Source organism: Bombina bombina, chromosome 12 (genome assembly GCF_027579735.1).
Source record: "Bombina bombina isolate aBomBom1 chromosome 12, aBomBom1.pri, whole genome shotgun sequence".
NCBI classification, from domain to species: Eukaryota; Metazoa; Chordata; class Amphibia; order Anura; family Bombinatoridae; genus Bombina; species Bombina bombina.
Window position 1 is genome coordinate 144,054,071 of NC_069510.1, and position 26,084 is coordinate 144,080,154.

The 26,084-nt window shown below is 40.8% G+C and overlaps 1 protein-coding gene across 1 annotated transcript in view; it reads right to left on the minus strand.

The window, feature by feature from the left end:
• Positions 1-3,093: 3,093 nt before the first annotated feature.
• Positions 3,094-26,084, minus strand: part of LOC128643172 (uncharacterized) — a 57,917-nt gene continuing 34,926 nt past the window's right edge. The window contains exon 2 of the mRNA XM_053696144.1: positions 3,094-7,723. Within this exon, the coding sequence (XP_053552119.1) occupies positions 5,247-7,712 (2,466 nt within the window). The 5' untranslated portion in view covers positions 7,713-7,723 and the 3' untranslated portion in view covers positions 3,094-5,246. The remainder of the gene's footprint in view (positions 7,724-26,084) is intronic.

Consider the following 26,084-nt stretch of genomic DNA (forward strand, 5'->3'; position numbering starts at 1 on the left):
CTGCGTGGCCACGCAGGTGCTATTAGAATCACTGATGCTCTCTCTTGTTTGATTCTGGCAATCAATCGAGGAAGCAACGGGAAGGGTGGAAACACGTAAGCCATCCTGAAGTCCCAAGGTGCTGTCAGAGCATCTATCAGGACTGCTCCTGGATCCCTGGATCTGGACCCGTAACGAGGAAGCTTGGCGTTCTGTCGAGACGCCATGAGATCTATCTCTGGTTTGCCCCAACGTCGCAGTATTTGGGCAAAGACCTCCGGATGAAGTTCCCACTCCCCCGGATGAAAAGTCTGACGACTTAAGAAATCCGCCTCCCAGTTCTCCACTCCCGGGATGTGGATTGCTGACAGGTGGCAAGAGTGAGACTCTGCCCAGAGAATTATCTTTGATACTTCCATCATAGCTAGGGAGCTTCTTGTCCCTCCCTGATGGTTGATGTAAGCTACAGTCGTGATGTTGTCCGACTGAAACCTGATGAACCCCCGAGTTGTCAACTGGGGCCAAGCCAGGAGGGCATTGAGAACTGCTCTCAATTCCAGAATGTTTATTGGCAGGAGACTCTCCTCCTGACTCCATTGTCCCCGAGCCTTCAGAGAATTCCAGACGGCACCCCAACCTAGAAGGCTGGCGTCTGTTGTTACAATTGTCCAGTCTGGTCTGCTGAATGGCATCCCCCTGGACAGATGTGGCCGAGAAAGCCACCATAGAAGAGAATTTCTGGTCTCTTGATCCAGATTCAGAGAAGGGGATAAGTCTGAGTAATCCCCATTCCACTGACTTAGCATGCACAGTTGCAGTGGTCTGAGGTGTAAGCGTGCAAAGGGTACTATGTCCATTGCCGCTACCATTAAGCCGATTACCTCCATGCATTGAGCCACTGACGGGTGTTGAATGGAATGTAGGGTGCGGCAAGCACTTTGAAGTCTTGTTAGTCTGTCCTCTGTCAGGTAAATCTTCATTTCTACAGAATCTATAAGAGTCCCCAGGAAGGGAACTCTTGTGAGTGGAACGAGTGAACTTTTCTTTTCGTTCACCTTCCATCCATGTGACCTTAGAAATGCCAGCACTAACTCTGTATGAGACTTGGCAGTTTTTTGAAAGCTTGAAGCTTGTATCAGAATGTCGTCTAGGTATGGAGCTACCGAGATTCCCCGCGGTCTTAGTACCGCCAGAAGAGCACCCAGAACCTTTGTGAAGATTCTTGGAGCTGTAGCCAATCCGAATGGAAGAGCCACAAACTGGTAATGCCTGTCTAGGAAGGCAAACCTTAGGTACCGATAATGATCTTTGTGAATCGGTATGTGAAGGTAAGCATCTTTTAAATCTACAGTGGTCATGTACTGACCCTCTTGGATCATTGGTAAAATTGTCCGAATAGTCTCCATCTTGAAAACAACACAACTTTAGCAAAGGTTTAATCCCATTAGCAAAGCTAACAAATTCTGAAAGCAGGAAAAAATTACAGAATAAACGTTTTTTATCTCAGTCAAACTACAATTCTCACAGCTCTGCTGAGAGAAATTACCTCCCTCAAAATAAGTTTTGAAGACCCCTGAGCTCTGTAGAGATGAACCGGATCATGCAGGGAATACAATGAGTTGCTGACTGAAATATTTGATGCGTAGTAAAAGCGCCAAAAAACGGCCCCTCCCCCTCACACACAGCAGTGAGGGAGAACAGAAACTGTCAGAAAACAGATTAAGCAACTGCCAAGTGGAAAAATAGTGCCCAAACATTTATTCACTTAGTACCTCAGTAAATTAAAACGATTTTACATTCCAGCAAAAACGTTAAACATAATCTCTAGTTATTAAACAGCTTTATGTATTTCTTACAGTGTGATTCTAGTGAAGTACCATTCCCCAGAATACTGAAGTGTAAAGTATACATACATGACATTATATCGGTATGGCAGGATTTTCTCATCAATTCCATTATCAGAAAATAAAAACTGCTACATACCTCTATGCAGATTCATCTGCCCGCTGTCCCCTGATCTGAAGTTTACCTCTCCTCAGATGGCCGAGAAACAGCAATATGATCTTAACTACTCCGGCTAAAATCATAACAAAATCTCTGGTAGATTCTTCTTCAAACTCTGCCAGAGAGATAATAACACACTCCGGTGCTATTTTAAAATAACAAACTCTTGATTGAAGACAAAAACTAAATATAATCACCATAGTCCTCTCACACATCCTATCTAGTCGTTGGGTGCAAGAGAATGACTGGGAGTGACGTAGAGGGGAGGAGCTATATGCAGCTCTGCTGGGTGAATCCTCTTGCACTTCCTGTTGGGGAGGAGTAATATCCCAGAAGTAATGATGACCCGTGGACTGATCACACTTAACAGAAGAAACCCACATTTTTTTATTTCATGATTCAGAAAGAGTATGTAAATTTTAAACAACTTTTTAATTTACTTCTATTTTCTCTAGATATCCTTTGTTGAAAAGCAGATCTAAATATACTCTGCTGCTTCTGATTGGTGGCTTTACATAGATGCCTTGTGTGATTGGCTCACTCATGTGCAATGCTATTTCTGCAACAAAGGATACCTAAAGAATTAAGCAAATTATATAATAGAAGTAAATTTGAATGTTGTTTAAAACTGTATTCTCTATCTGAATAATGAAAGAAACATGATGTCCCTTTAATTCCAATGGTATTCATTGCTGAAGAGATACATATGTAGGGAACTAGAGCTCTGCATGCCAATAGGTTAATCTGGAATAAACAGTTGGCACCCAGCTGTGGCAAAGGCTGCACTTAGAAACATGAGAAATCCAATGTTGTGTTATGCAGTACTGTAAAAATGTGTTTTCCCTCAATGTGTATACAGCCACAGAAGATTAGAAATGTATTGGAAAATGGCATGTTTATTTTTGTACATGAAATAGCAGTTTTTCATCATTAAAACTACTAGCCTCAGTTTTTAAGAACATGTCCATCAAATTGACTGAGTCTGCAGGAAGAGCTGCAATACTTACTGAAAATGTCATTATGGATAGTGATTTCATTGACCAAAACCAGCTATTTCAATTGCAAAATTAATCCTAAAGAAATGCTTTTTAATAAAATCCCACAAAACTATTATTATAAAAACGTTTTTATTTCCTTATATAGTCAAAATGGAATCGTTTTTAAAACACAAATGCTTACAGAATACTAGAGAGTAACTTACAAAAATACAATTACTACAAAACAGACAACTGTTATACAAAAGCAATCGGTCTCAAAGGGACCTGAAACCCAAATGTGTTTCCATGATTCAGATAGAACATGCATTTATAAATCAAATTTACATTTCCAATTTAAAGTGATGGTAAATCCGAGCATTTACAATCACTTTAATTATATACGCAAATCATTGTTAAAGGGGCAGCAATGCACTGAGATTGACTGACAAGAGATATATGTGCAGCCACCAATCAGCAGATAGTTCCAGTTAGCTCCACAGCCTACCTAGGTATGATTTTCAACAAAGAATACCAACAGAAGGAAGCAAATAACAGACGTATATTGGAAAGTTGTTTAACATTGTATGCTCTATCTCAAGAATGGCCAACTAGCAGATCGTGGGCTACCTGTGGCCCCTGGCAATAGTTTCGGAGGCTCCCAGAAAAAGCAGAATGGGTGTTATTTTTTTTTGGCCTCAGGAAAAAACAGAAATTTGTGCTTTGAAAACTTCTGATGGGTGGAAAAACAAGGTGACCATGTCCCAAAATGCCCTCTGCTGAACGGAACATTTTTAGGAAATATTATTTGCGTGTTTAAAAGGGACATAAATCCAAAATAGTTCTTTCATGAATCAGAAAATACAATTTTAAACAAATTCCCGCTTATATTATCAAATTTTGTTTGTTTTCTTGTTATCCTTTGTTCAAAAGCAGGAAGGCAAGTTCAGGAGCGTACACGCAATGTCAGCAGTTTTGCAAGTGTGTTACATTAGCAAGAGCACTAGATGGCAGCAGTTTTGCAAGTGTGTTACATTAGCAATAGCACTAGATGGCAGCAGTTTTGCAAAAGTGTTACATTAGCAAGAGCACTAGATGGCAGCAGTTTTGCAAGTGTGTTACATTAGCAAGAGCACTAGATGGCAGCAGTTTTGCAAGTGTGTTACATTAGCAAGAGCACTAGATGGCAGCGGTTTTATAATAATGTTATACATTAGCAAGAGCACTAGTTGGCAGCAGTTTTGCAAGTGTGTTACATTAGCAAGAGCACTAGATGGCAGCGGTTTTATAATAATGTTATACATTAGCAAGAGCACTAGATGGCAGCAGTTTTGCAAGTGTGTTACATTAGCAAGAGCACTAGATGGCAGCGGTTTTATAATAATGTTATACATTAGCAAGAGCACTAGATGGCAGCAGTTTTGCAAGTGTGTTACATTAGCAAGAGCACTAGATGGCAGCAGTTTTGCAAGTGTGTTACATTAGCAAGAGCACTAGATGGCAGCAGTTTTGCAAGTGTGTTACATCAGCAAGAGCACTAGATGGCAGCAGTTTTGCAAGTGTGTTACATCAGCAAGAGCACTAGATGGCAGCGGTTTTATAATAATGTTATACATTAGCAAGAGCACTAGATGGCAGCGGTTTTATAATAATGTTATACATTAGCAAGAGCACTAGATGGCAGCAGTTTTATAATAATGTTATACATTAGCAAGAGCACTAGATGGCAGCAATTTTGCAAGTGTGTTACATTAGCAAGAGCACTAGATGGCAGCACTATTTCCTGTCATGTGCACGCTACCTATCTAGACATCTCTTCAACAAAGATACAAAACTTGGAAAGTTGTTCAAAATTGTTTTCTCTATACAAATCATTAAAAATGGGTTTCATGTCCCTTTAATAGCTAGAAATGTATATGCAGCTCTAAAAGCTTCTAAAATATTGATCTGCCCAATGTGTTAGGTGGTTGGTTCATCGCTGCCCTAAGTGAAAAATGAAAGAATCCTTTTGGGTTTAATTTCCCCTTAATATTATCAGCTTTATTTTTGGGAGGAGCTAAGTGACTCAACAAGAGAGAAAAAGGTTATACTTTAATTGTTTCAAATTGAAAATGTTAATGGAAAAGTTAAGCCTATGAATTAGTAAACAAAAATCTACATGTAAAATATGTAGTTGGTGGTCTTCAGCAACACAAACGTTATATTATGTAAAGTTCTCTTATCTTAGATAATTATATTCCTCTGTATTACATTAGTTTTGTTTTATCAAAATGCAACTTTCGCTTTCTATCAATACTTTCTTGGACAGGTCGGGTCAAGATGAGAAATTCGCGACTGCCAGGAATGTTCCATTTCCCAGAATACCAATTTAAGTACATCCGTCATCATTGGGAAAATATGGTCCATGTTCATGGAGTCATAAGTTGGTCGTACTTGCCATTCGTGCTTGTTCTTAGGGAAAAACGGTTTGAACTGCAGATCTCCATAAGTGTATCTTATTCGTTTCTGCTCTCCATATACATTAGAATTATGCGCTAGGACTGCTAGTTTAGTTCTAGCTTCCATTTCATCCATTTTACAATGCATTCCTTTCACTTTGTATTTTAAAAGGAGATTGTGGAAAACCTCTATGTTCCCTGTGTGACAAAATTCCGTCAAGTTCTTCATGTCACTTTCTATCTGTGGACTGCAGACAATAGAACGCAAGTCATGGATCGTGTGAGACTTTTGTGGCAACCACGGTGGTTTTTTCAGTTCCTCATCATTTGCTGGCTTGTGTGCACAAGACATTACTAAGCTACCACTTTTCCAAGAATGAATGTTCACAACGTGGAAGAGAATAGATCTCCATATTTCTGACATTAATTGCTCATTCCCTTGGCACAGCATGCTCGATTTCCATAGGTGGTTTATAATAACTGGAACCCATGGTGTTAGATCCATGCAAGACTTATTTTTGCTCACAGCTAGAAGTTTCTTTCTAAGGCTTTTACTGTAATTCCAAATATCAAATTGGTGAAGGATTTCTGAATACTCCTCTAGCATTATTTTTTTTATTTTAACATGTCTATCTGTAGCAACAATCCTGACAAGTAGACCATCATTCAGTATACTATTCAAACACCTCCGGAAAGCCTTAGCCTTCATAGCTACTGAGGAGGTCGCTTTAGAAACCTTAATGATTTTGAAATCGATTATTTTTTTGCTTTCCTCTTCAAGCATGGTATACGTGTAAAACTTTCCAGTATATCCAGGGTTATCACACTGCCCTTCTCCATATAAAGTAATTGGTTTACCATGGAGTGACCTAATGATTGACCGTTTCCCTTCCTTCCAGCGCATATCAATCGTTGGGAATAAATACTGTTTTTGATACTTGTAATATGTTGAGTCGTCTACAAACTGAACCCCAAGGTAACTGAACATTTCTTTGATCATTGGAAATTGGTTTCCACTGAAAAGAATTGAGGCACAGGACAACATGTTTCCAACAGGAAATCCACTGAGGCAAGGCTGGCTTTGCCACAATGAACACTTGTGACCCTGCTGACATTCACCACTAACCATCAACATTGTGCCAACAACTCTTTTAGTTATTTTTACTAGGGGTGATTTGCAGCTTTTTACAGAGGTGCAAGTTGTTCGCTTTAACAACTGATCAATGCAACTTTCGAAAACAATGTATTTTCTTTCCTTTACATAATCTTGAAATGGTGGGTCATCAAGAACAGAAAATTCCTCCATGCTGTAACCTGCTGTCTCTGCACTGCAATCAGAGTCTAATATTTTTGAGTCACCACATACCATGTTTGATTGAAATGTAATTTCTGTTGACATTTTTAAAGTTTCTGAAACAGGATCAGTATTAACCGACTGCACTTCAACAGCTGAAGCACTTTGGTGCTTTGAAGATCTTTTAGATCGGGAGCGTAAACGTTTTTTCATTAGATTTCTATCTTGAGTGCCGATACCTTTTTTTTCTTGATGTTCTATAATGGTATCACCCGGTTGAAGAAAATCTTCAGACTGTTCAGATGAAAAATCCCAGTATTTAGTAACTACACCAGTCCAAGAGTATGCATCAACCATCTTAACCAAGCCTTTTGTAGTAGATGATGCATTTCTCATGCCCAACATTGAGCCAGTTTGGTTTTGACAAGTTAGTGTACCATAAAAAGGATCAAAATCTGTGCTTTTGTCAGAAATCTCAGGAGGCTCTGTGTTTGTACTTGCATCTTGGTAACTTTTATAAATATGATGACCACAAACATGGCATGTAGTTTGTTGCTGCGACACACGTGGTGTTGTCTGAGTCGATTTAGCCCCTAACTGAAATACTTGCTCGAACGGTTGACCATCATTCAATGAAATAACAATTTTTTTGGTGGGTAAAAAATTAGTTTGAGAGCCAGAGGTAGATGGCAAATGCTCTGCAGAGGTTGGAGGTGCAGTTGGATATAGTGAATTATGTGGAAAGAGACTTGGAATAGCATCTAGTCTTAAATATTTTTTAACACCATGTGTATAATATGAATCCTCAGTGAAATGTATTGAGCACATCCTATATTTGTGATACTTATTTGTCTCTAGAACATGTTTAACCTTATTGTCAAGGTTTCCAACATATTGACCTGTTTGCTGTAGCCAGGTTTTTATTAGTTTAGGAGTCTTTGGGAAAACATGGAGAGACACAGCAGGATTGGATTTCCCTTTCTTTGTACTGCTGAAACAGCCTTTCACGATGCAATCTGACATGGTGGAATATTCTGTAAATGAATTAAAAAGGAAACAAATTTGTTATAACGATTTTGTTAGTCCTAAGATAATTATATATACGTGTGTGTATACTTGAAGCAAAAAAACTGAGAATTTGCATATCTAATTTGCATATCTTACCCAGAATTCTCTTGTGCATTGGTAACATTGTATATGAAGTATTTCTGGGAAAAAGCAAGCGGGGAATCTTGCCTAGATGTGCTAATTTCCTATGCAAATATTTACATTGATATATATATATATATATATATATATATATATATATATATATGTGTGTGTGTGTGTGTGTGTACAATTACGTGAACGTGTGTTTCTATAAAGGAGGTGATGGTGATTCTTGCTGATTCTTTGTAATGAAACACAAGCACATCACAGGTTTTGCGTTTGTGCTTCCTTGTTTATGTGAGACAGACTGTTTAAAATATACTATAGGCATTCTTTTAGAAGTACAGGTGGCCCTCGGTTTACGCCGGTTCAATTTGTACCGTTTCAGAATAACAACCTTTTTTTTCAGTCATGTGACTGCTATTGCAAAGCATTGGAAAGCAGAGCACCAATTAAAATAGCCAGTAGGTGGAGCTGTCCGCTTGTGTTGCAGCAAAGTTATGCAACTTAGCAGACTAAAATTGATCTGTGTACACAGAGCAGACCAGATCTATCGAGCAACAAGATCTAGCAGCCACTTCCCTTTTATCTTCCTGTCAAGCTGCTTGAGGTGAGGGTGCCTAACTGCAAATTAATCACTGCAGATTGAAATGCATAGAATAGATGCTGACCCAATATTATCTAACATGCTAACAATGCAGAGAACTGTTTGCAGAAAAATGCAAGTAAAAAAACGTTTTGTTCATTAAAAACTTAGTTTGATACAATATTATTAGGTTTATAATGCTGTTTAGCATTTAAAGTCTTCATTTCAAAGCTTTAAAAATAATGTATTAGGTGTTACTTAGGACAATTTTGAGAGGGGCCTGGAACCTCCCTCACTTCCCATTGACTTACATTATAAACTGGGTTTCAATTTACAATGGTTTCGATTTACAACCATTCCTTCTGGAACCTAACCCCAGCGTAAACTGAGGGATACCTGTACCCGAAAGCAACAATACAAAGATAAGGTATTGAAATGTTTTGCAGATATTTCTCAAGTTGCATACGCCTTTAAAAAGGACAGTATAGACCAATTTTTAAAAAAAAAAAATTTTTAAATATATTTTATTGAAAAAGGACACAGAGACAATACAGGTTTACACGAAAAACTTGACATATTATATTGTATTAAAACATACATTTATGCCATCTGGTATATTCTGGACCAGAATTATAAGATATCAATAAAGTAACAGTATTTCATATTTTTGTTTATCAAGTTTACCTGTGTCTACCGTCATGTGCCCTTCAGTTTTCAGTTGTATATAAAACCAATAACAATAAACAAAATAAACCAAAATCATATTATACTTAATTAAACTATTTCCTACCTATTGTTAGGAGGGGAGGTGGTTCGAAAGAGAGGGGGGGAGAAAAAAAAAATCACTTAAAAAAAGAAAACCAGTATTTATTACATTCAGATTTTCTAATGCGAGTCTGAGGTGAGATTGTGTAGTGCCCCCCACTCTCCCCTTAATGTAGCCTCTATCATCTCATGATGGATGAAAGGTTTGAGGATTTGTCTGTGTTCCCGGGTTTAGATTTTCCAAAAGAATTTTCCATTTTTTCAGAAATGTTGGGAGTCTACCTCCAATGTCCATCATAGTGTCCTGTTGTTCTATGAATATTTGTTTGTACAGGGCTTTTTTGAATTGTGTCAAGGTGGGGGCGCTCGTAGAACACCATAAAGTTAGTATGCATTTTCTTGCTATAAGTGTACAAAGGGTTAGTAGGGCGTGTAGTTTAGAGTTCACATTATCCCACTTGAATAAATAAATCTTATCAATGGTGAAGGCAATATCAATTGACATAATTGATTTAAACCAGTATTGTAGGAGTCCCCAGAAGCGACAAACCTTTGGGCATTCTAAAAAGCAGTCAAAGAGGGATTAGGATATTTACACTTTACACACTGATTTGGGTGTTCCATTTTTTCCATCTACTAGGAGTATTGTAATCCCTATGTAGTAGTAGTCTAATCTGCGCTTCTCGCAATGTCTTGTTCAGTGTGGCTGACTTAACCTTCAGAATACTATTTTTAACATCCGCAATAGTAATGTCTCTATAATATTAGTGTGAACCTTAGTGGATTGATGTTTGAGTAATATCTTGTAAAATTCCGAAATTGAAAATCTACCCAGGCTGAACGCCGTCTGTGGGATTTCAAATGGAGATTGATTCCAGAAGTCTTTATCTGACTCTATTAATGACGTTATATAATGTCTTAGTTGAAGATAGGCGTAAAAATGTTTATGGGACAGGTCAAATTTTGATTTCAACTCTTGGAACGTTCTTTACAGTATGCAATAATGGATCCAGAGCATCTCCCACTCTAAGCAGCCCTTTCTCCTTCCACGTCACAAAAGGGGAGTAGTAATTTCCTGCTGGGAAGCCGGAATTCCCTATAATAGGAATGAACTTTGGGGAAGGGTATGATCGTCCCAGCATTCTATGAGTTTGGGCCCATATCCTAAGGGGTTCTCTGTATAGGAAATTACTTTTTATGTGTTGTGGGAGATTTCCTAATGGGCAGTATGGAAGTGCGGCTAGGGCTAAAGGTTTCGTAACCGATTCCCCCAAGGATTTATCATAGAAATGTTCTGTATCTAGTTGCCAGTCCATGACTAAGCGTAATAGTGTTGCCCAATTGTAAAGTTTTATATTTGGGAGCCCCAAACCACCGTCAAGGTAGGTAGGTTGGAGTCTATGAGCCGCCATTCTTGACTTTCGCCCTCGCCATATGAAGTGTTGAATAGCTTTCTCTATTTCCCTAAGGGCACTCTTAGTCAACTCCAAGGGTAGCATAAGCAGCGGCTATAGGATCTTTGGTAAAAGTGACATTTTGAAGAGGTTAATGCGTCCAGTGAGGCCCAGGGGAAGATTTTTCCATCCCCTCAGTTGGGAGCATATTGTACGACACTGGGTCCCAATATTTAATTTGTACAGTTTGTTGGGGCTTTTATTTAAATGTATGCCTAGATAGGTAAGTGTATGTGGCACCTCCACAAAAGGGTAAGTCTTAGATTCGTATTTATTTTTATGTAGCCACAAGATTTCCAATTTGGAATTATCTTGTAGCCGGAAAATTTGCCAAACACTTCTAGAGTGTTTACAATTTTGGGAACAAATAGTCTTGGGGATTCGACAAACAGCAGCATGTCATCCGCATAAAGGGATAGTTTCTGTTCACTATTCCCTATCTTAACCCCTGGGAAGGTCTGTCTCAACTTCACCGCCAGGGGTTCTAAGGCCAAATCAAATATTAAAGGGGATAAAGGGCAGCCCTGCCTAGTGCCTCTCTCAAGAACAAAGTCTGAAGAGAAGCTGCCATTGACCAGAATTTGGGCAATCGGAGTTGAGTAAATTTTGCGTAACGTTTGAAGAAAAGGTCCCTGAAAATTGAATCGTTCCAGTGCGTCAAAAAGGTAGGGCCATTCTACTAGATCAAAAGCCTTTTCCGCGTCAAGAGACAGCAGAAAGGCTTCCGATTTCTTATCATTAGGAGTGACATTTCCCTCCCCCCCAATAGTGGCTTATAACCTGGAGCACTCGTCTCAGGTTCGTTACAGAGGAACGCTTATAAACAAAGCCTGTTTGCTAAGGATGTAAAAGAGTAAGTAAAATGTATTTTAAGCGATTTGATAGGATTTTGGGGACTAAAGTTATGTGTGCAGAAGAGAAAGTACTGGAAGGAACAACCTCCTCACGAAGAGGCCATTATAGAGATTTCTCAGAATAGGGGAGACTTGGGGCATCAGCATCCAATAGAACTCTATCGGTAGACCATCAGGACCTGCTGCTTTACCCAAAGCTATTGACTTTATTGTGGATTGTATCTCGTCTACCGAGATGGGCGCATTGAGAGAATCTAACTGATCTGTATTCAGTTTAGGGAGTGATATTGTACTCCAAAACTGTTCTAAGGTCTCTGCTGCAGCTGTAGGCTGCTTCGTGTAGAGATCCTTATAGTATTGTGCAAAACACTGTGCCACTTCGACGTTGTTTTGTATGTAATGTCTTTGTAACGTAAGGCTGACACTTCTCGTCGCATTGCTTTTTTGTTTACCAGTGAAGCTAAAAGTCCGCCTGATATATTTCCAAATCTATATAATTTGCCCGCTACTCTCAAGAGCCCAGTTGTTGCTTTCTGCTTTAGAAAGGTATCCATTTCCTCCTTAACCATCAAAAAGGTGTCATACGCCTCTCTGGACTTGTTGGAGGTGTATGTTTGGTATGATTGTTCAAGGTTCTTTTGTAGCTCATATCTTTTTTGAAGTTTGTGTTTTAAATTTGCAACATAAGAAATTATGTGACCTGTAAGGACTACTTTGGCCGTGTCTCAGAGCAGGTGGGGTGTTTGTAAATGTTGGTGGTTATCAGTAAGGAAATCGTTCTAACAGTGAACTAAATGTTTTTGGAAGGTTTCAGAGTGCATCAAGTAAGATGGGAATCTAAGTATATTTCTGTTCAACTTGGGTCTACCGAGTCCCAGTGTCACTTCAATAGGGGCGTGATCTGAGAGCAAAATTGGGTGTATTTTTTCCTGCCTGATACAGGGGATCAAGGAATCAGACACCCAAAACAGATCTATTCTGGAGAGTGAGCCCACAGTTTTTGAGACATGTATAATCTTTATCAGTCGGATGTCTCCTTCTCCAGATATCACATACTTCTAATTCTACCAATTTTTAAATAATTGTCAGACACCACTATAAAGAAGATTAAGCACAGATAATGATCTAAAATCCAGTATAAAACCTTTTAAAAACTTACTTAGAAGCTCCCAGTTTAGTACTGTTAATGAGGTTAGGTTGGGACACCCAGTGAAAGGGGCTGGGAAAGCAGGAAGAGCAGACCCACCACCCCCTAACCTGCATATGAGAAGACAGATTACACAAAAAGGAGCCAACGGTAGTCTGTAAACTTCAGTCTACATCTGATACTTTAGGACTTTGATAAAAGGTCTGAAAAACATAAATTATGCTTACCTGATATTTTCATTTCCATCGAGGGGAGGAGAGTCCACAGCTTCATTCATTACTATTGGGAATTAAGAACCTGGAGGAGGCAGACACACCCCAGCCAAAGGCTTAAATACCTCCCCCAGTCATTCTGCCGAGGGAACCAGTAACAGTAGAAGAAATATCAGGGTACAAATGGTGCCAAAAGATAAATGCATTTAGGTCCGCCCATTGGAGATACGGGTGGGAGCCGTGGACTCTCCTCCCCTCGATGGAAATGAGATTATCAGGTAAGCATAAATTAAGTTTCTTTTTAAAGATACGATGAGTCCACGGATTTCATCCTTACTTGTGGGATATCGCCTCCTGGTCAGCAGGAGGAGGCAAAGAGCACCACAGCAGAGCTGTATATATAGCTCCTCCCCTCCCTCCCACTCCAGTCATTCTCTTTGCATGTGTTAGTGATAGGAAGAGGTAAAGTCAGGTGTTAGTTTTAGTTTCTTCAATCAAGAGTTTATTATTTTTAAAGTAGTGCCAAAGAGTGCCACTTTGTGCTTGGGTGTAGCCTAGACCAGATCAGTCTCTACAGTAAAAAAGAAGCATTTGGTGGCTTTAATGCAATGGGAACTGGTGGGACATTATTCTCACTGCGCCTCCCATATACTGTTGCTGCCCTATTCGGGGAAAAATCTGAGGGATCTTACTCAGTGTTTCCTTGTTATCCTCAGGTCCATGTGAGCAGTAGGACTTCACACGCCTAGGAACTGCCTTTGCTGTCGGCAGCTGGGAGGTAAGTGTCATTTTTTATTCCTGGTAGAATAGAAAAGGGCTCAGAAGACATTGGCCACTCAATTTGTGAATAACAGCCCTTAGAGAAAGAGAAGGGGCTCTTTATTCAGGTATGTTTTTTCTCCTTTCATGTGAGACAATTCTAGACAGCAAGGCATTCTACTTATGGGATCTGTAGATAGACCTTATCTTCCAGCGGTTACATAATACCGCTCGGGAGATGTCTGTGTTAATGTTTTCCCTAGGGGTTACTTGCAACTAAGGGGGTAAAACGCAATAACACACTGATATTGCTTCCGATTCCCCTTGTCAATATCATCTCCCGGCGGATTCATAAAACAAGAGCATGCCGACCGGGAGATGACTGTGCGTTAAAACTACTCTTTCCCTATGCTTCTAGATTAAGAACTTTGTTACAACTCCCGGTGGTTAAACATGGCGACCGGGAGATGACTGTATGATTGATGGCTGTTAGAAGTACATATGCCCATGAAGGGCGGTCCTTGGGGACGCACTTTACATTTGCGCGCCTTATTTATCTCCCGGCTTTTTAATACATCATAGCATGACGCCGGGAGATACCTGTTGTGGCAATGTCCACGAAGGACGGTATTTGAGATGCAATGTTTTTGTGAGTGTGTCCTCTTTATCTCCTGGCAGTTCACTAACATGCAGCCCGGGAGATGTCTGTCGTGTCACCGCCTACGATGGGCGGTCCTTGGGGGAATGCCATTTGCATGGCGCACTCAGTATCTCTCATGGCGGTTCTTTATTTCTATATACCGACCGGGAGATATGTTACGTACATTCCTGAGAGTGTCCCGTTTCTCCCTTCTCTATAAAAGAATGGAAGGGTCCAAAGACACATTTTAATATATTGTAGGCTTAATTGCCGACAGAAATAAGTCGGATTGTGACCTAATTTTCCCTGTTGCTGTGGGGTTCCAGTTTAGAACATCACACTCAGAGGGGATACTGTTGAGGGCTGTTCTGATCTAGCATTAAATTTGCCCAATTTTTTTGCTGGTTTTTGAATGGAAATAAGTTATTCTTTTTAAAATTTAAAGAAACAGTCACGTATTTTCATATGTTAATTTTTTATTTAATTACTTTTTCTAAAGCTATGGCTGTTAGGAGTCCGGTAACACTGCTTAAATCCATGCCACAATAGTCTCCAGATTGATTTAGGGCCCACAGGCAGTGCTCTGCAGTTCATAGACTTTGCTTTTGATGTACATAGAGATGTCTAGTTGCAGCAGTTTTTATGTTATTAGATTGTTTCTGCACGACAGAAATAAAACTTTCTTTTAAAATTTAAAGAGACGGTAACATTTTTCTGTGTAAATTTTATTTAAAGCATTGCGGCTGTTTTTGTTTGTTCAATCAACCTTTGTGACGTAGGATGGTACAAACTTTCACAAGAATGAGTTTCTTTAAGAATTAAAGGGACAGTAGCGTCTTGTTCTGTGTGCATTATATTAAATGTATTTCAGCTGTTTTCTTTGTTAGTTCATACTTTATGACTGAGGATGAAACAAACGCACTCAAGCATAGAGTTAATTTTCAGATTTAAAGGAACTGTATCGTTTCCTATTTTAAAATCTGATTAAGATTTGTTCAAATTTATTTTTTCTGTTTGAACCTATTCCCTCTTCGGCGATCGCTGTTTGGGAGTCTTAACAAATGGCCACAAATTTCTCTTATAGTATTCCAATCGAAATTTTATGGCCCATATGCTGTGTCCTGCGTGTCCTTCACACTCCACTCTGGGTTATGATGCATTCTATGTTTTTACATAAGGTTTAGCATTGCTGGAGAAATTGCTATTCTAACGGTTTCTCCATGTTACTGAGAATTTCGGTTTCAGATGGAATTGGTGCCTTGGGCGTTCTCTATATTTACAAGACTGTTTCCCATAGCCGTATCAGCCAAGAGGCTGGACGACATGCCTTAGGGGGGAAGTAGTTTCGATCTCTATGTGAACTTCTATGCCCTTAGAGGATAGTCCTAATGGGCTAAATTTAGATATGGGACACTCACCAGTGTTTACAATGGCAACCATCTGTGTACTTTGCTACTGTCACTGGTGTGGCATCATATTGCCTAATTCTTTTATTTCAATTTCTTCCCTTCTAGTTATCAAACTGGGAGCATAGGTAGCTCTGTTCCGGCTCTTAGTATCTGATGGTTAGAGCCTTGTTTTTATGGCTATGTGTTCTATGACTAAGCTTTTGGTGAACGCATAGCCTGCTGTTGAATCAAAGACAGCATGGGAACATGCTCCGGTCCGGGATGGATCTTGTAGGGGGCTGGCTTTCCGTTTTCGCTCTAGTTTGGTTTCGAGCTCAAATGTTTTCCTCTCAGAGGCAGTTTCTCCTTTCTAGGTTGTCTAAGGATCAGACAGGGAGAGACGTCCTTACGCTGCATAAGAGACCTCTCAGACCTGAGGTGATTGTTCCAGTTCTAATATTGAGCCTACAGCCACGCCACCCTGAATGCGCCAGATCTAGAATAATCTCGGAAGCTAAGCAGGGTCGGGCCTGGTTAGTACTTGGATACAGGATCTGGACCATTTTTCCCTTGATTCTAGAGGGTCAATTTATGTCAACGGTGGATTAAGGGTCAAGTACCTTCCTGTACCGTTCACGAGATTCGTCTTGGGCTTGCCTTTATGGACAAACACTTCCCGTTTGTGGTCTTTCCGTTCGGTCTTGCCACAGTTCTGAATTCTTATGAGGCATTGCAATGACGCCCTCTCTGGCTAATATCCTAGTCCAGGCGTCATTCTTACAGCAAGCAAGATTTCCACGGACATGGTATTATTATTCCCGTGAGCTCACGGGTGGAGGATGACTTTGGAAAGGTGTTCCTTTGTCTCAAGCACAAGGGTAGCTTTTTGGGAATCATGACAGATTCCACATCCATTAGGATTTTTCTGACTGAGGTCAGGAAATAAAGGTCTATCATTACTGGTCTGGGCCTTCAGCCCACTTCTCGGCCTTCAGTGGCTCAGTACATAGTGATATTCGGGCTGATGGTGACGGACTGGACGTTAGCTGGACAGATAGCGCAGCATGCTACAGCACTGTGGCTGAGCTATGTGGAAACCCGAGGGTTGCAGGCTCAATCCCTGGTGAGGACCACTCCACCTTTAATCCTCCAGAGGTTGATAATATGAGCAGCGCCTTGTGACTCTTGAATTTCTGTTTGTTCGTTCCACTTCAGACCTATGCGGTTGAGCATACTCAGGCAATGGAACGGAGTCTATGCAAGCTTATCTCCTCAATTAACTCTGAAGCACGAGACAAGGGACTCTTTTCTATGGTGGTTGTCTCTGGATCACCTGTCCCAGGGTACATGATTAGCAGAGTGTGGACTCCAGTTGAGTCTGTTCTTCGATTTCCTACAACTGAGAGCGAGCTTCAAGTCTCTTCGGTTCTAGCCTCAGTTGGCTTCAGCCCAGTTTCATTCTTGCTATCTGTCAGTGATCCATATCCCAGAGGTGGACACTTGGGAAGCGGATTTTCTGAGTGCCTAATATTCGGGACACGGATCCAGGTCCGGGGGCCCCAGTCCGAGCTGATAACGACCTTGGCAGTTCTTTGGTCTTCAGCCTAGGATCTCTTTTGCCTCTGTTGCTTTTTTTTTTGCCGGGGGTTTGTTTTGATCAAATAGGAGAAGGCATCGGTGCTTCTCCTCGCTTCTGAGTGGTCTCGCAGGCTTTGGTATGCTAATCTGCTGACCATGTCATCTCTGTAACCTTGAACTAATCCGTTGAGTAGGAATCTCTTCTGTAGGGTCCCTTCTCCACCCTAATCTAGTTTCTCTCTTTGATCTATGCAAGCAAGGTTTCTTTGATTCGGTCATAGATGCCTTAATTCAGGCATGTAAGCCTGTTACTTGGAAGATTTACCATAAGATATGGCGTAATTTTCTATCTTGGTGTAAATCCAAGGGTTACTCATGGAGTAGGGTAAGGATTCCCAGAATTTTGTCCTTTCTCCAAGAAGAATTGGAGAAGGGGTTATAAGCTAGTTCCCTAATGGGACAGTTTTCTGCTTTGCCTTTTTTGTTACACTTAGAGTTTTTCAAGGGGTTCCGTTTGAACCTATGCATTCCATAGATATTAAGTTATTATCTTGTAAAGTTTTGTTTTTGGTTGCTATTTCTTCTGCTCGCAGAGTATCTGACCTTTCGGCATTACAATGTGATTCTCCTTATCTTATTTTCCATTCAGATAAGGTGGTGTTACGAACTAAACCTGGTTTTCTTTCCGAAGGTTGTTTCAAATAATATTTATCAGGAAATTGCTGTTCCTTCCTTGTGTCCTAATCCTTCTAAGAAGGAGAGTCTGTTACGTAATTTGGACGTGGTCCATGCTTTGAAGTTCTACTTACAGGCGACTAAGGATTTTCGACATTAATCTTCCTTGTTTGTTGTTTTTTCAGGGAAACGTAGGGGTCAGAAGACTACGGCTACCTCTCTTTCTTTTTGGCTGAGGGGTCTCATCCGTTTTGCATAAGAGACTGCTGGACAGAGGCCTCCTGAACGAATTACGGCTCATTCCACTAGGGCTGTAGCTTCCTCATGGGCATTCAAAAATGAGTCTTCTGTTGAACAGATTTGCAAAGCAGCAACCTGGTCGTTTCTTCATAGTTTTTCCAAATTTTCCAAATTTGATAACTTTGCCTCGGCTGAGGCTGTTTTTGGGAGGAAAGTTCTTCAAGCAGTGGTGCCTTCAGTTTAGGTTCCCTGTCTTGTCCCTTCCTTTTCATCCGTGTACTATAGCTTTGGTATTGTATCCCACAAGTAAGGATGAAATCCGTGGACTCATTGTATCTTTAAAAAGAAAAAGAAATTTATGCTTACCCGATAAATTTGTTTCTTTTTAGATACGATGAGTCCACAGCCCACACTGTTTTATGAGACAGGTCTTTATTTTTGTTAAACTTCAGTCACCTCTGCACCTTGGCTTTTCCTTTCTCTTCCTAACTTCGGTCGAATGACTGGAGTGGGAGGGAGGGGAGGAGTTATATATACAGTTCTGCTGTGGTGCTCTTTGCCTCCTCCTGCTGACCAGGAGGCGATATCCCACAAGTAAGGCTGAAATCCGTGGACTCGTATCTAAAAAGAAACAAATTTATCAGGTAAGCATAAATTTCCTTTTTCCATCTAAAGGGGAGGAGAGTCCACAGCTTCATTCATTACTATTGGAAACATATACCCAAGCTCTAGAGGACACTGAATGAAACCGGGAGGGTAAAAGGCGAACCCTAATCTGAGGGCACCACAGCCTGCAAAACCTCTCCCCCAAAAACAGCTTCCACAGAAGCAAAAACGTCAAATTTGTAAAACTTTGTAAAAGTGTGTAAGGAGGACAAGGTAGCCGCCTTACAAATCTGCTCCATAGAGGCCTCATTCTTTAAGGCCCAAGACGAAGCTACAGCTCTAGTTAAATGAGCCGTGATCCTCTGAGGAGGCTTATGTCCCGCTGTCTCATAAGCCAAGCGAATCAAGCTCCTCAACCAAAAAGACAAAGTAGCAGCAGAGGCCCTTTGCGCTTCCTAGAATACACCACAAAGAGAGATGTAGACTGTCTGAAATCCTTTGTAGACTGAAGCTAAAACTTCAAGGCATGAACCACATCCAGGTTATGAAATAACTTCTCCTTTGAAGAAGAAGGGTTAGGACATAAAGAAGGAACAACTATTTCCTGATTGATATTACGGTTAGACACCACCTTGGGGAGAAATCCCAACCCAGTACGAAGTACAGCCTTATCTGCATGAAACACCAAATAAGGAGGACCACTTTGCAAGGCAGCTAGTTCAGATACTCTGCGTGCCGATGCAATAGCCAACAGGAAGAGAACCTTCCAGGACAGAATCTTAATGTCTATGGAATGCATAGGTTCAAACAGAACCCTCTGCAAAACCTTAAGGGCTAAGTTTAAGCTCCAAGGCGGAGCCGACTGTCTAAATACAGGCCTGATTCTAGACAGAGCCTGAACAAAAGATTGGATGTCAGGGAACTCAGCGAGTCTCCTATGCAACAAGACTGATAAAGCTTTAAGAAACTAGTGGCAAGACCTTTCTCTAAACCATCTTGGAGAAGAGACAGAATTCCTGGCTACCTTCACCTTATGCCAAGGATATCCATGCTTCTCACACCAGGACAAGCAAGTCATCCACACCTTATGGTAGATGCAACGAGTGACTGACTTCCTTGCCTGAATTAGAGTATCAATCACACTTTCAGAAAAGCCTCTAGACGTTGAATCTCCATGCAGTCAGCCTCAGAGAATCTAGATTTCGATGTTGAAAGGGGCCCTGTGACTGCAGATCCCTGCGACAGGGTAACCTCCACGGCGGAGTGGATGACATCCCCACCAGATCCGCAAACCACGTCCTCCGCGGTCACAAAGGAGCAATCAGAATGGCGGAGGCCCACTCCTGTTTGATGCGTGCCACTACACGAGGTAGAAGTGGTAACGGTGGAAAAATGTAAGCTAGGCTGAATACCCAAGGAACAATTAAAGGCATCTATCAGATCTGCCTGGACCTCGACCCGTATCAAGATAGCTTGCAATTGAGTCTGGACGCCATTAGATCTATCTCCGGCGTTCCCCATCTGAGACAAATCTCCACAAACACCTCGGGGGGAAGAGACCATTCCCCCGGGTGGAAGGATTGTCTGCTGAGAAAGTCTGCTTCCCAGTTGTCCACACCTGGAATGTGAATCGCTGAAAGCGAGCAGTCGTGGGACTCCACCCACTCCAGAAACCGAGACACCTCTCTTATCGCGAGGAAGCTCCTCGTACCCCCCTGATAGTTTATGTAGGCCACCGAGGTAATGTTGTCGGAATAGAATTTGATAAAACTGACCGACCCAAGAGAAGGCCATGCATTTAGAGCATTGCAAATTGCTCGTAGTTACAGGATGTTGATCGGAAGGAGAGACCCCTCCCTGACTACTTTCCTTGTGCCATCCTGGCACCCCAAACAGCTCCCAATTCCGTCAGACTGGCGTCCATGATCACAATCTCCCAGGACGGTCTCAGGAAGGATGTCCCCATGGACAGCTGCTCCAGACGAATCCACCAAGAGAGGGAGTTCCGAGTCCGAGGATCCATGGATATCACCTGTGATAGATCTGAATGATCGGCGTTCCACTGCCTCAACATGCACAATTGAAGAGGTCTGAGATGGAACCTGGCGAATGGGATGACATGTATGCTTGAAACCATGAAACCTATCACCTCCATACATTGAGCCACTAATGGGCATGTGGAGGACTGAAGGGCAAGACAGGTGGACGCAAGCTTCCTGCGTCGCTGATCTGTGAGAAATATCTTCATGGACATAGAGTCTATTATCATGCCCAGGAACTCCACCCTGTTGCTGGGAACCGGGGAATTTTCATGAGTTGATCTTCCAACCGTGAGATTGGAGCAGAAGAAGAGCAGCCCTCGAATGATACTCTGCGAGGCTGAGCGACGGCGCCTGAACCAGGATGTCGTCCAGGTATGGAGCCATTGCAATGCCCCTGGATCTGGCCATTGCAAGCAGAACCAGAACCATTGTGAAGACTCTCAGAGCCGTCGCCAATCCAAACAGAAATCTTTGGAACCACAAAAAGGTTGGAATAGTACCCTAAACCCCTTTCTGCTAGGGGTACTGGTACAATAACCCTGAGAGAGGCGAGATCCCTCACACACTCTAGAAAGGCCTCTCTCTTCTCTGGTCTTTGGGATGGGATCTGAACCCTATCCTGTAACCCTCTACGAAACAATGTGTCCACAGCAGCAGATATATTTAAAAAGTCTTTATTTGACAAAAAAAGCAATGTTTAGTGATAGATATCACTTAATCATGCTATACAAACAGTACACTGAAATGCCTCTTTTTAAAGCTAATAGGTTTGGCGCCATTTTCAAAACCTCTCTCTAGCGCCACCATGTGTTTTTAACTATTTACACACATTGAACATTTAAAGGCAATCGTTTCATTTATATTATTGCCCTTTTAAACTTCTCAAAATTTAAAAATAAAAAATCTATCTAAATAAATAACCAAGCTATTTATTTACAATTTACCATCATTACTAACCTATATTTATGTTTCATTAAAACATTATGTTTATTATCCTGTAACCCTGGGAGGCAACTTCTAGAACCCAAGGGTCCTTAACGTCCTGCAACCATGCGTCTGAGAATAGGATCTTTCCTTGAAACGGCAGGGACAACAGCCTCGATTTAGAGGTCATGACCGCAGACCAAGATTTTAGCCACAGAGCCCTGCGCGCTAAAACCGAAAAACCTGACACCTTAGCATTCAGGCAAATAATTTGCATATCGGTATCACAAATGAAAGAATTGGCGATCCTCAGCGCCTTAATCTTTTCCTGTATCTCGTCGATGGGGGTCTCCCCCTCGACCATTTCACACAGGGATTCACATCAATATGTCGCAGCTCCAGTGACCACTGCAACGGCCACTGCTGGCTGAAAAACAAACCATGTGTGCTGAAACATCTCTTTCTCAACATGTATTCTAGGTTTTTAACCATGGGCTCTTTAAACTAACCTCGAGGGGAATAGTCGTCTGCTTCGCGGGCGTAGAGATAGTCCCATCCACCTTAGGGATGGAACCCCACAGCTCAAGCTGAGAGTCCAGAACAGGGAACAGTTTTTTAAAAGTAGAAGGGGAAAAGGACGAACCTAATCGCTTCCATTCAACATTAATAATATTTGCCATCTTAACGGGAACCGCAGAAGTCTGAGGTACTACCCTGTCCTCGTATACCTTGTCAAGCTTAGGAATCGCAGCTTCCTCCAGGATCTTAGCTTCCGGAACCTCCAGAGTAGCAAGCACCTGCCGCGGCAGAAAGCACAAATTCTCCATTCTAAACCTATAACCAGGCTCCTCCGCAGCCAGAGGTTTAGATGACGCACACTCCGACCCAGAAAGGGCCTCCTCCAAAGAGTCGGAGTGGGCCTCGTCTTCGTATAGAGCCTCTGGATCTTCCAAACCCTGGGCCGGGCCACCATGATACACCCTACACTTGCGCTTAGAAGAACGTGGTAAGGCATGGATCACCTTCGAAACCGCCGATTCCAGTTGGTCCGCAAAGTTTGATGGCCAACTAATCTCTCCCAAAGGAGTAACAGTTGGACCCCAAAGTGCTGCATGTGCAATCAGAGATGAATGTAGGGAACGCACCTCACGAGACGAAGAACCCTCAGAGGTGGATGGCTCAGTAGTACTAGACATCTGTTTACATTTAGATGTTGTAACTTTATCATGGCATGTGCAACATAGTTGAACAGGCTGATCTACCAGAACCTCCTCACAATAAACACAGGAAAAAGACTTTGTTAAAGAGGGAAATTCTGATGACTAAAATACGACTAAAACTAAATTGACATTTTAGTCAAAAGACTATGACTAAAACTAAATCAAAATTTGCTGACAAAAACATTTTATGCAAGTTGTTATAATCAAATCGATATGCAACTACTCTTTTGTAAAATTTACGAAACTTAATTTTATTAAATTTTAAGATAAATAAAGACATGTTATATACCACAACAGTTAAATCTGTTATATCTGTATTGCATGTTCAAACCTTAATACCATAAATAAAAACAGGTTAATAAACCTTTACTCCCGGGGTATATACTGAGTTTGGAAGTTCTAGAGCAGTGCTAATATTGATGCCAAAACTTTTTCGAATCTGTGAACAATCAATTGATTCTTCCTATAGAAATAAGCATAAACCACGAATATGGGTTTGTTATGCTGTGTCTGTGCTAGCTGCAGAAACTTTTTGTTGTGTTGAGTTACTTGATACTTGTTTTAATTATTAACAGAGAACTGTTAAAGTTTTTATATTGGGTAATATGTTCAATACAGCCAATACAGTTTACAGTTTAGTTTTTTTATATTTTAAAGTTGCACGTCTGTTTGTTTATGAAACGTGGTTTTATTTAATTGTAAGTTTAATAAAGATGTTATATATCACAACGGCTAAATCTGTGTCTGTATTGCATGTTTAAACCTTAATACCATAAATATTAACAGGTGTTATGTTTACTCCTGGAGTATATAATCAGTTTGCAAATTATAGAGAAATGCTTAAATAATGTATTACACTTTAACTAAACCCCTTAGATTTTAGTCGACTACTGGAGATTTAGTCGACTAAAACTAAACGAATTCAGATGACTAAAATACGACAAACTAAAATGGCATTTTAGTCAAAACACTAAAACTAAGACTAAATTGAAATTTGCTGTCAAAATTAACACTGCTTCCAGGAACATTAACCCTTGATATTGTAAAGATAAGGAGGCGCCACACTGTGACCCTGTCTTCTATGTTATCATTCGTAATAAAAAATAATGAAACTATCTTACCAGAATCTACGCCGTGGAACAGGGCCCTTCAAGTCTGACAGGTTAGTAGCCTCGCTCCTGACATGGACTTGAGTGTAGAAAACAGGTAGCGAAAGTCGTCAACGCTGATTGCTTGTGGAGCTGTTAATATGAGTCGGAATGGTTTCGCAGAAAGACTCTCCCTGCATCTCCGGACTCTAACTTTCGCCCAGGCTCTCACTGAGAGGCTGACAGGGTTACTTAAAACTCCAGTCCCAATGCGAAGAAAACTACCCTCCATAAGAGGCTACTCCAAAACTCTGGCACTTCTCTGCCATCCTCCGGTGACGAAAGGTAAAGAATGACTGGGGGATGAGGGAAGTGGGGGAGGTATTTAAAGCCTTTGGCTGGGGTGTCTTTGCCTCCTCCTGGTGGCCAGGTTCTTAATTCCCAATAGTAATGAATGAATCCGTGGACTCTCCTCCCCTTTAGATGGAAATCAGCACAATTTTATAAAAAAAATAAGCAAAACTATAAATCTTTACAAAAACACTCCCAGATATATAAAGAGATAATCTACAAAACAGGTACGCAAAGAGAAATCTAGTGTACAATGTCCCTTTAAATCAGATATGATTATTGCTTAAAATCTGAGAGTTATTTAAAAATGTTCCCCCCATTTGTTCCAATTAAGGAGGGCATTTCAATTTATGTTAGCTTATTGTTTACTTTTTAATTAAATAATTCTACGCTTGAGAAAAAATTGTTTCTATAAAAAGTATGTCCCATTTCTCTAACAGAGCTGTGTTAGTAGTAGTATCTCTTAGTGAGAATTCATACAACCATAACAGCTGTGCCCAGTTTGTTTTATTTAACTCCTTAAAGGGCCATAATACCCAAATGTTGAAACACTTGAAAGTGATGCAGTATAGCTGTAAAAAGCCGACTAGAAAATATCACCTGAACATCTCTATGTAAAAAAGAAAGATATTTTACCTCAAAAGTTCCTCAGTACCCACATCCCATTGTAAAGGACTTCTAAGCAACAAATCAGTAGGTCTGTCTCGGGACAGAGGAAGGAGTGGGCTTACGTGCACTCATCTTATTTCCCTATTCAGCTTAAGCAAGTTTACAATGAAATCTAATGAGAGTTAAGTCAAATCTCATGAGATCACAGTAAGAGAGTTCATGACCTCAGCACTGTTGATGCTGATTGGCTGCTGTTCATTTTTTTTTAACCTGCAGCTGGGCAGCAGCCGAGTATAACTTTTTACATAGCACTTACTCTGTAAAAAAGGAAGATATTTTACCTCACAACTTCCTCAGCTCAGCAGAGTAAGTGCTATGTAAAAAGTTATACTCGGCTGCTGCCCAGCTGCAGGTTAAAAAAAAATGAACAGCAGCCAATCAGCATCAACAGTGCTGAGGTCATGAACTCTCTTACTGTGATCTCATGAGATTTGACTTAACTCTCATTAGATTTCATTGTAAACTTGCTTAAGCTGAATAGGGAAATAAGATGAGTGCACGTAAGCCCACTCCTTCCTCTGTCCCGAGACAGACCTACTGATTTGTTGCTTAGAAGTCCTTTACAATGGGATGTGGGTACTGAGGAACTTTTGAGGTAAAATATCTTCCTTTTTTACATAGAGATGTTCAGGTGATATTTTCCTGTCAGCTTTTTACAGTTATACTGCATCAGTTTCAAGTGATTTAGCATCTGAGTATTATGTCCCTTTAAAAGGTACAGTCCAGTCATCATTCATATAGGCATGGCATTTTAAATATCTTTTCAATTTATGTTTCTCATCAAATTTAGCTTTGTTCTCTTGGTATTCTTTGTTGAAAGCTAAACCTAGGTAGGCTCATACATATGCTAATTTCTAGCGCTAGTTCATGTGTGCCATATAGATAACATTGTGCTCACGACCGTGGAATTATTTATGAGTCAGCACCGATTGGCTAAAATGCAAGTCTGTCAAAAGAACTGAAATAAGGGGCAGTCTGCAGAGGCTTAGATACAAGGTAATCACAGAGGTAAAAAGTATATTAATATAACTGAGACAAGGGTCAGTCT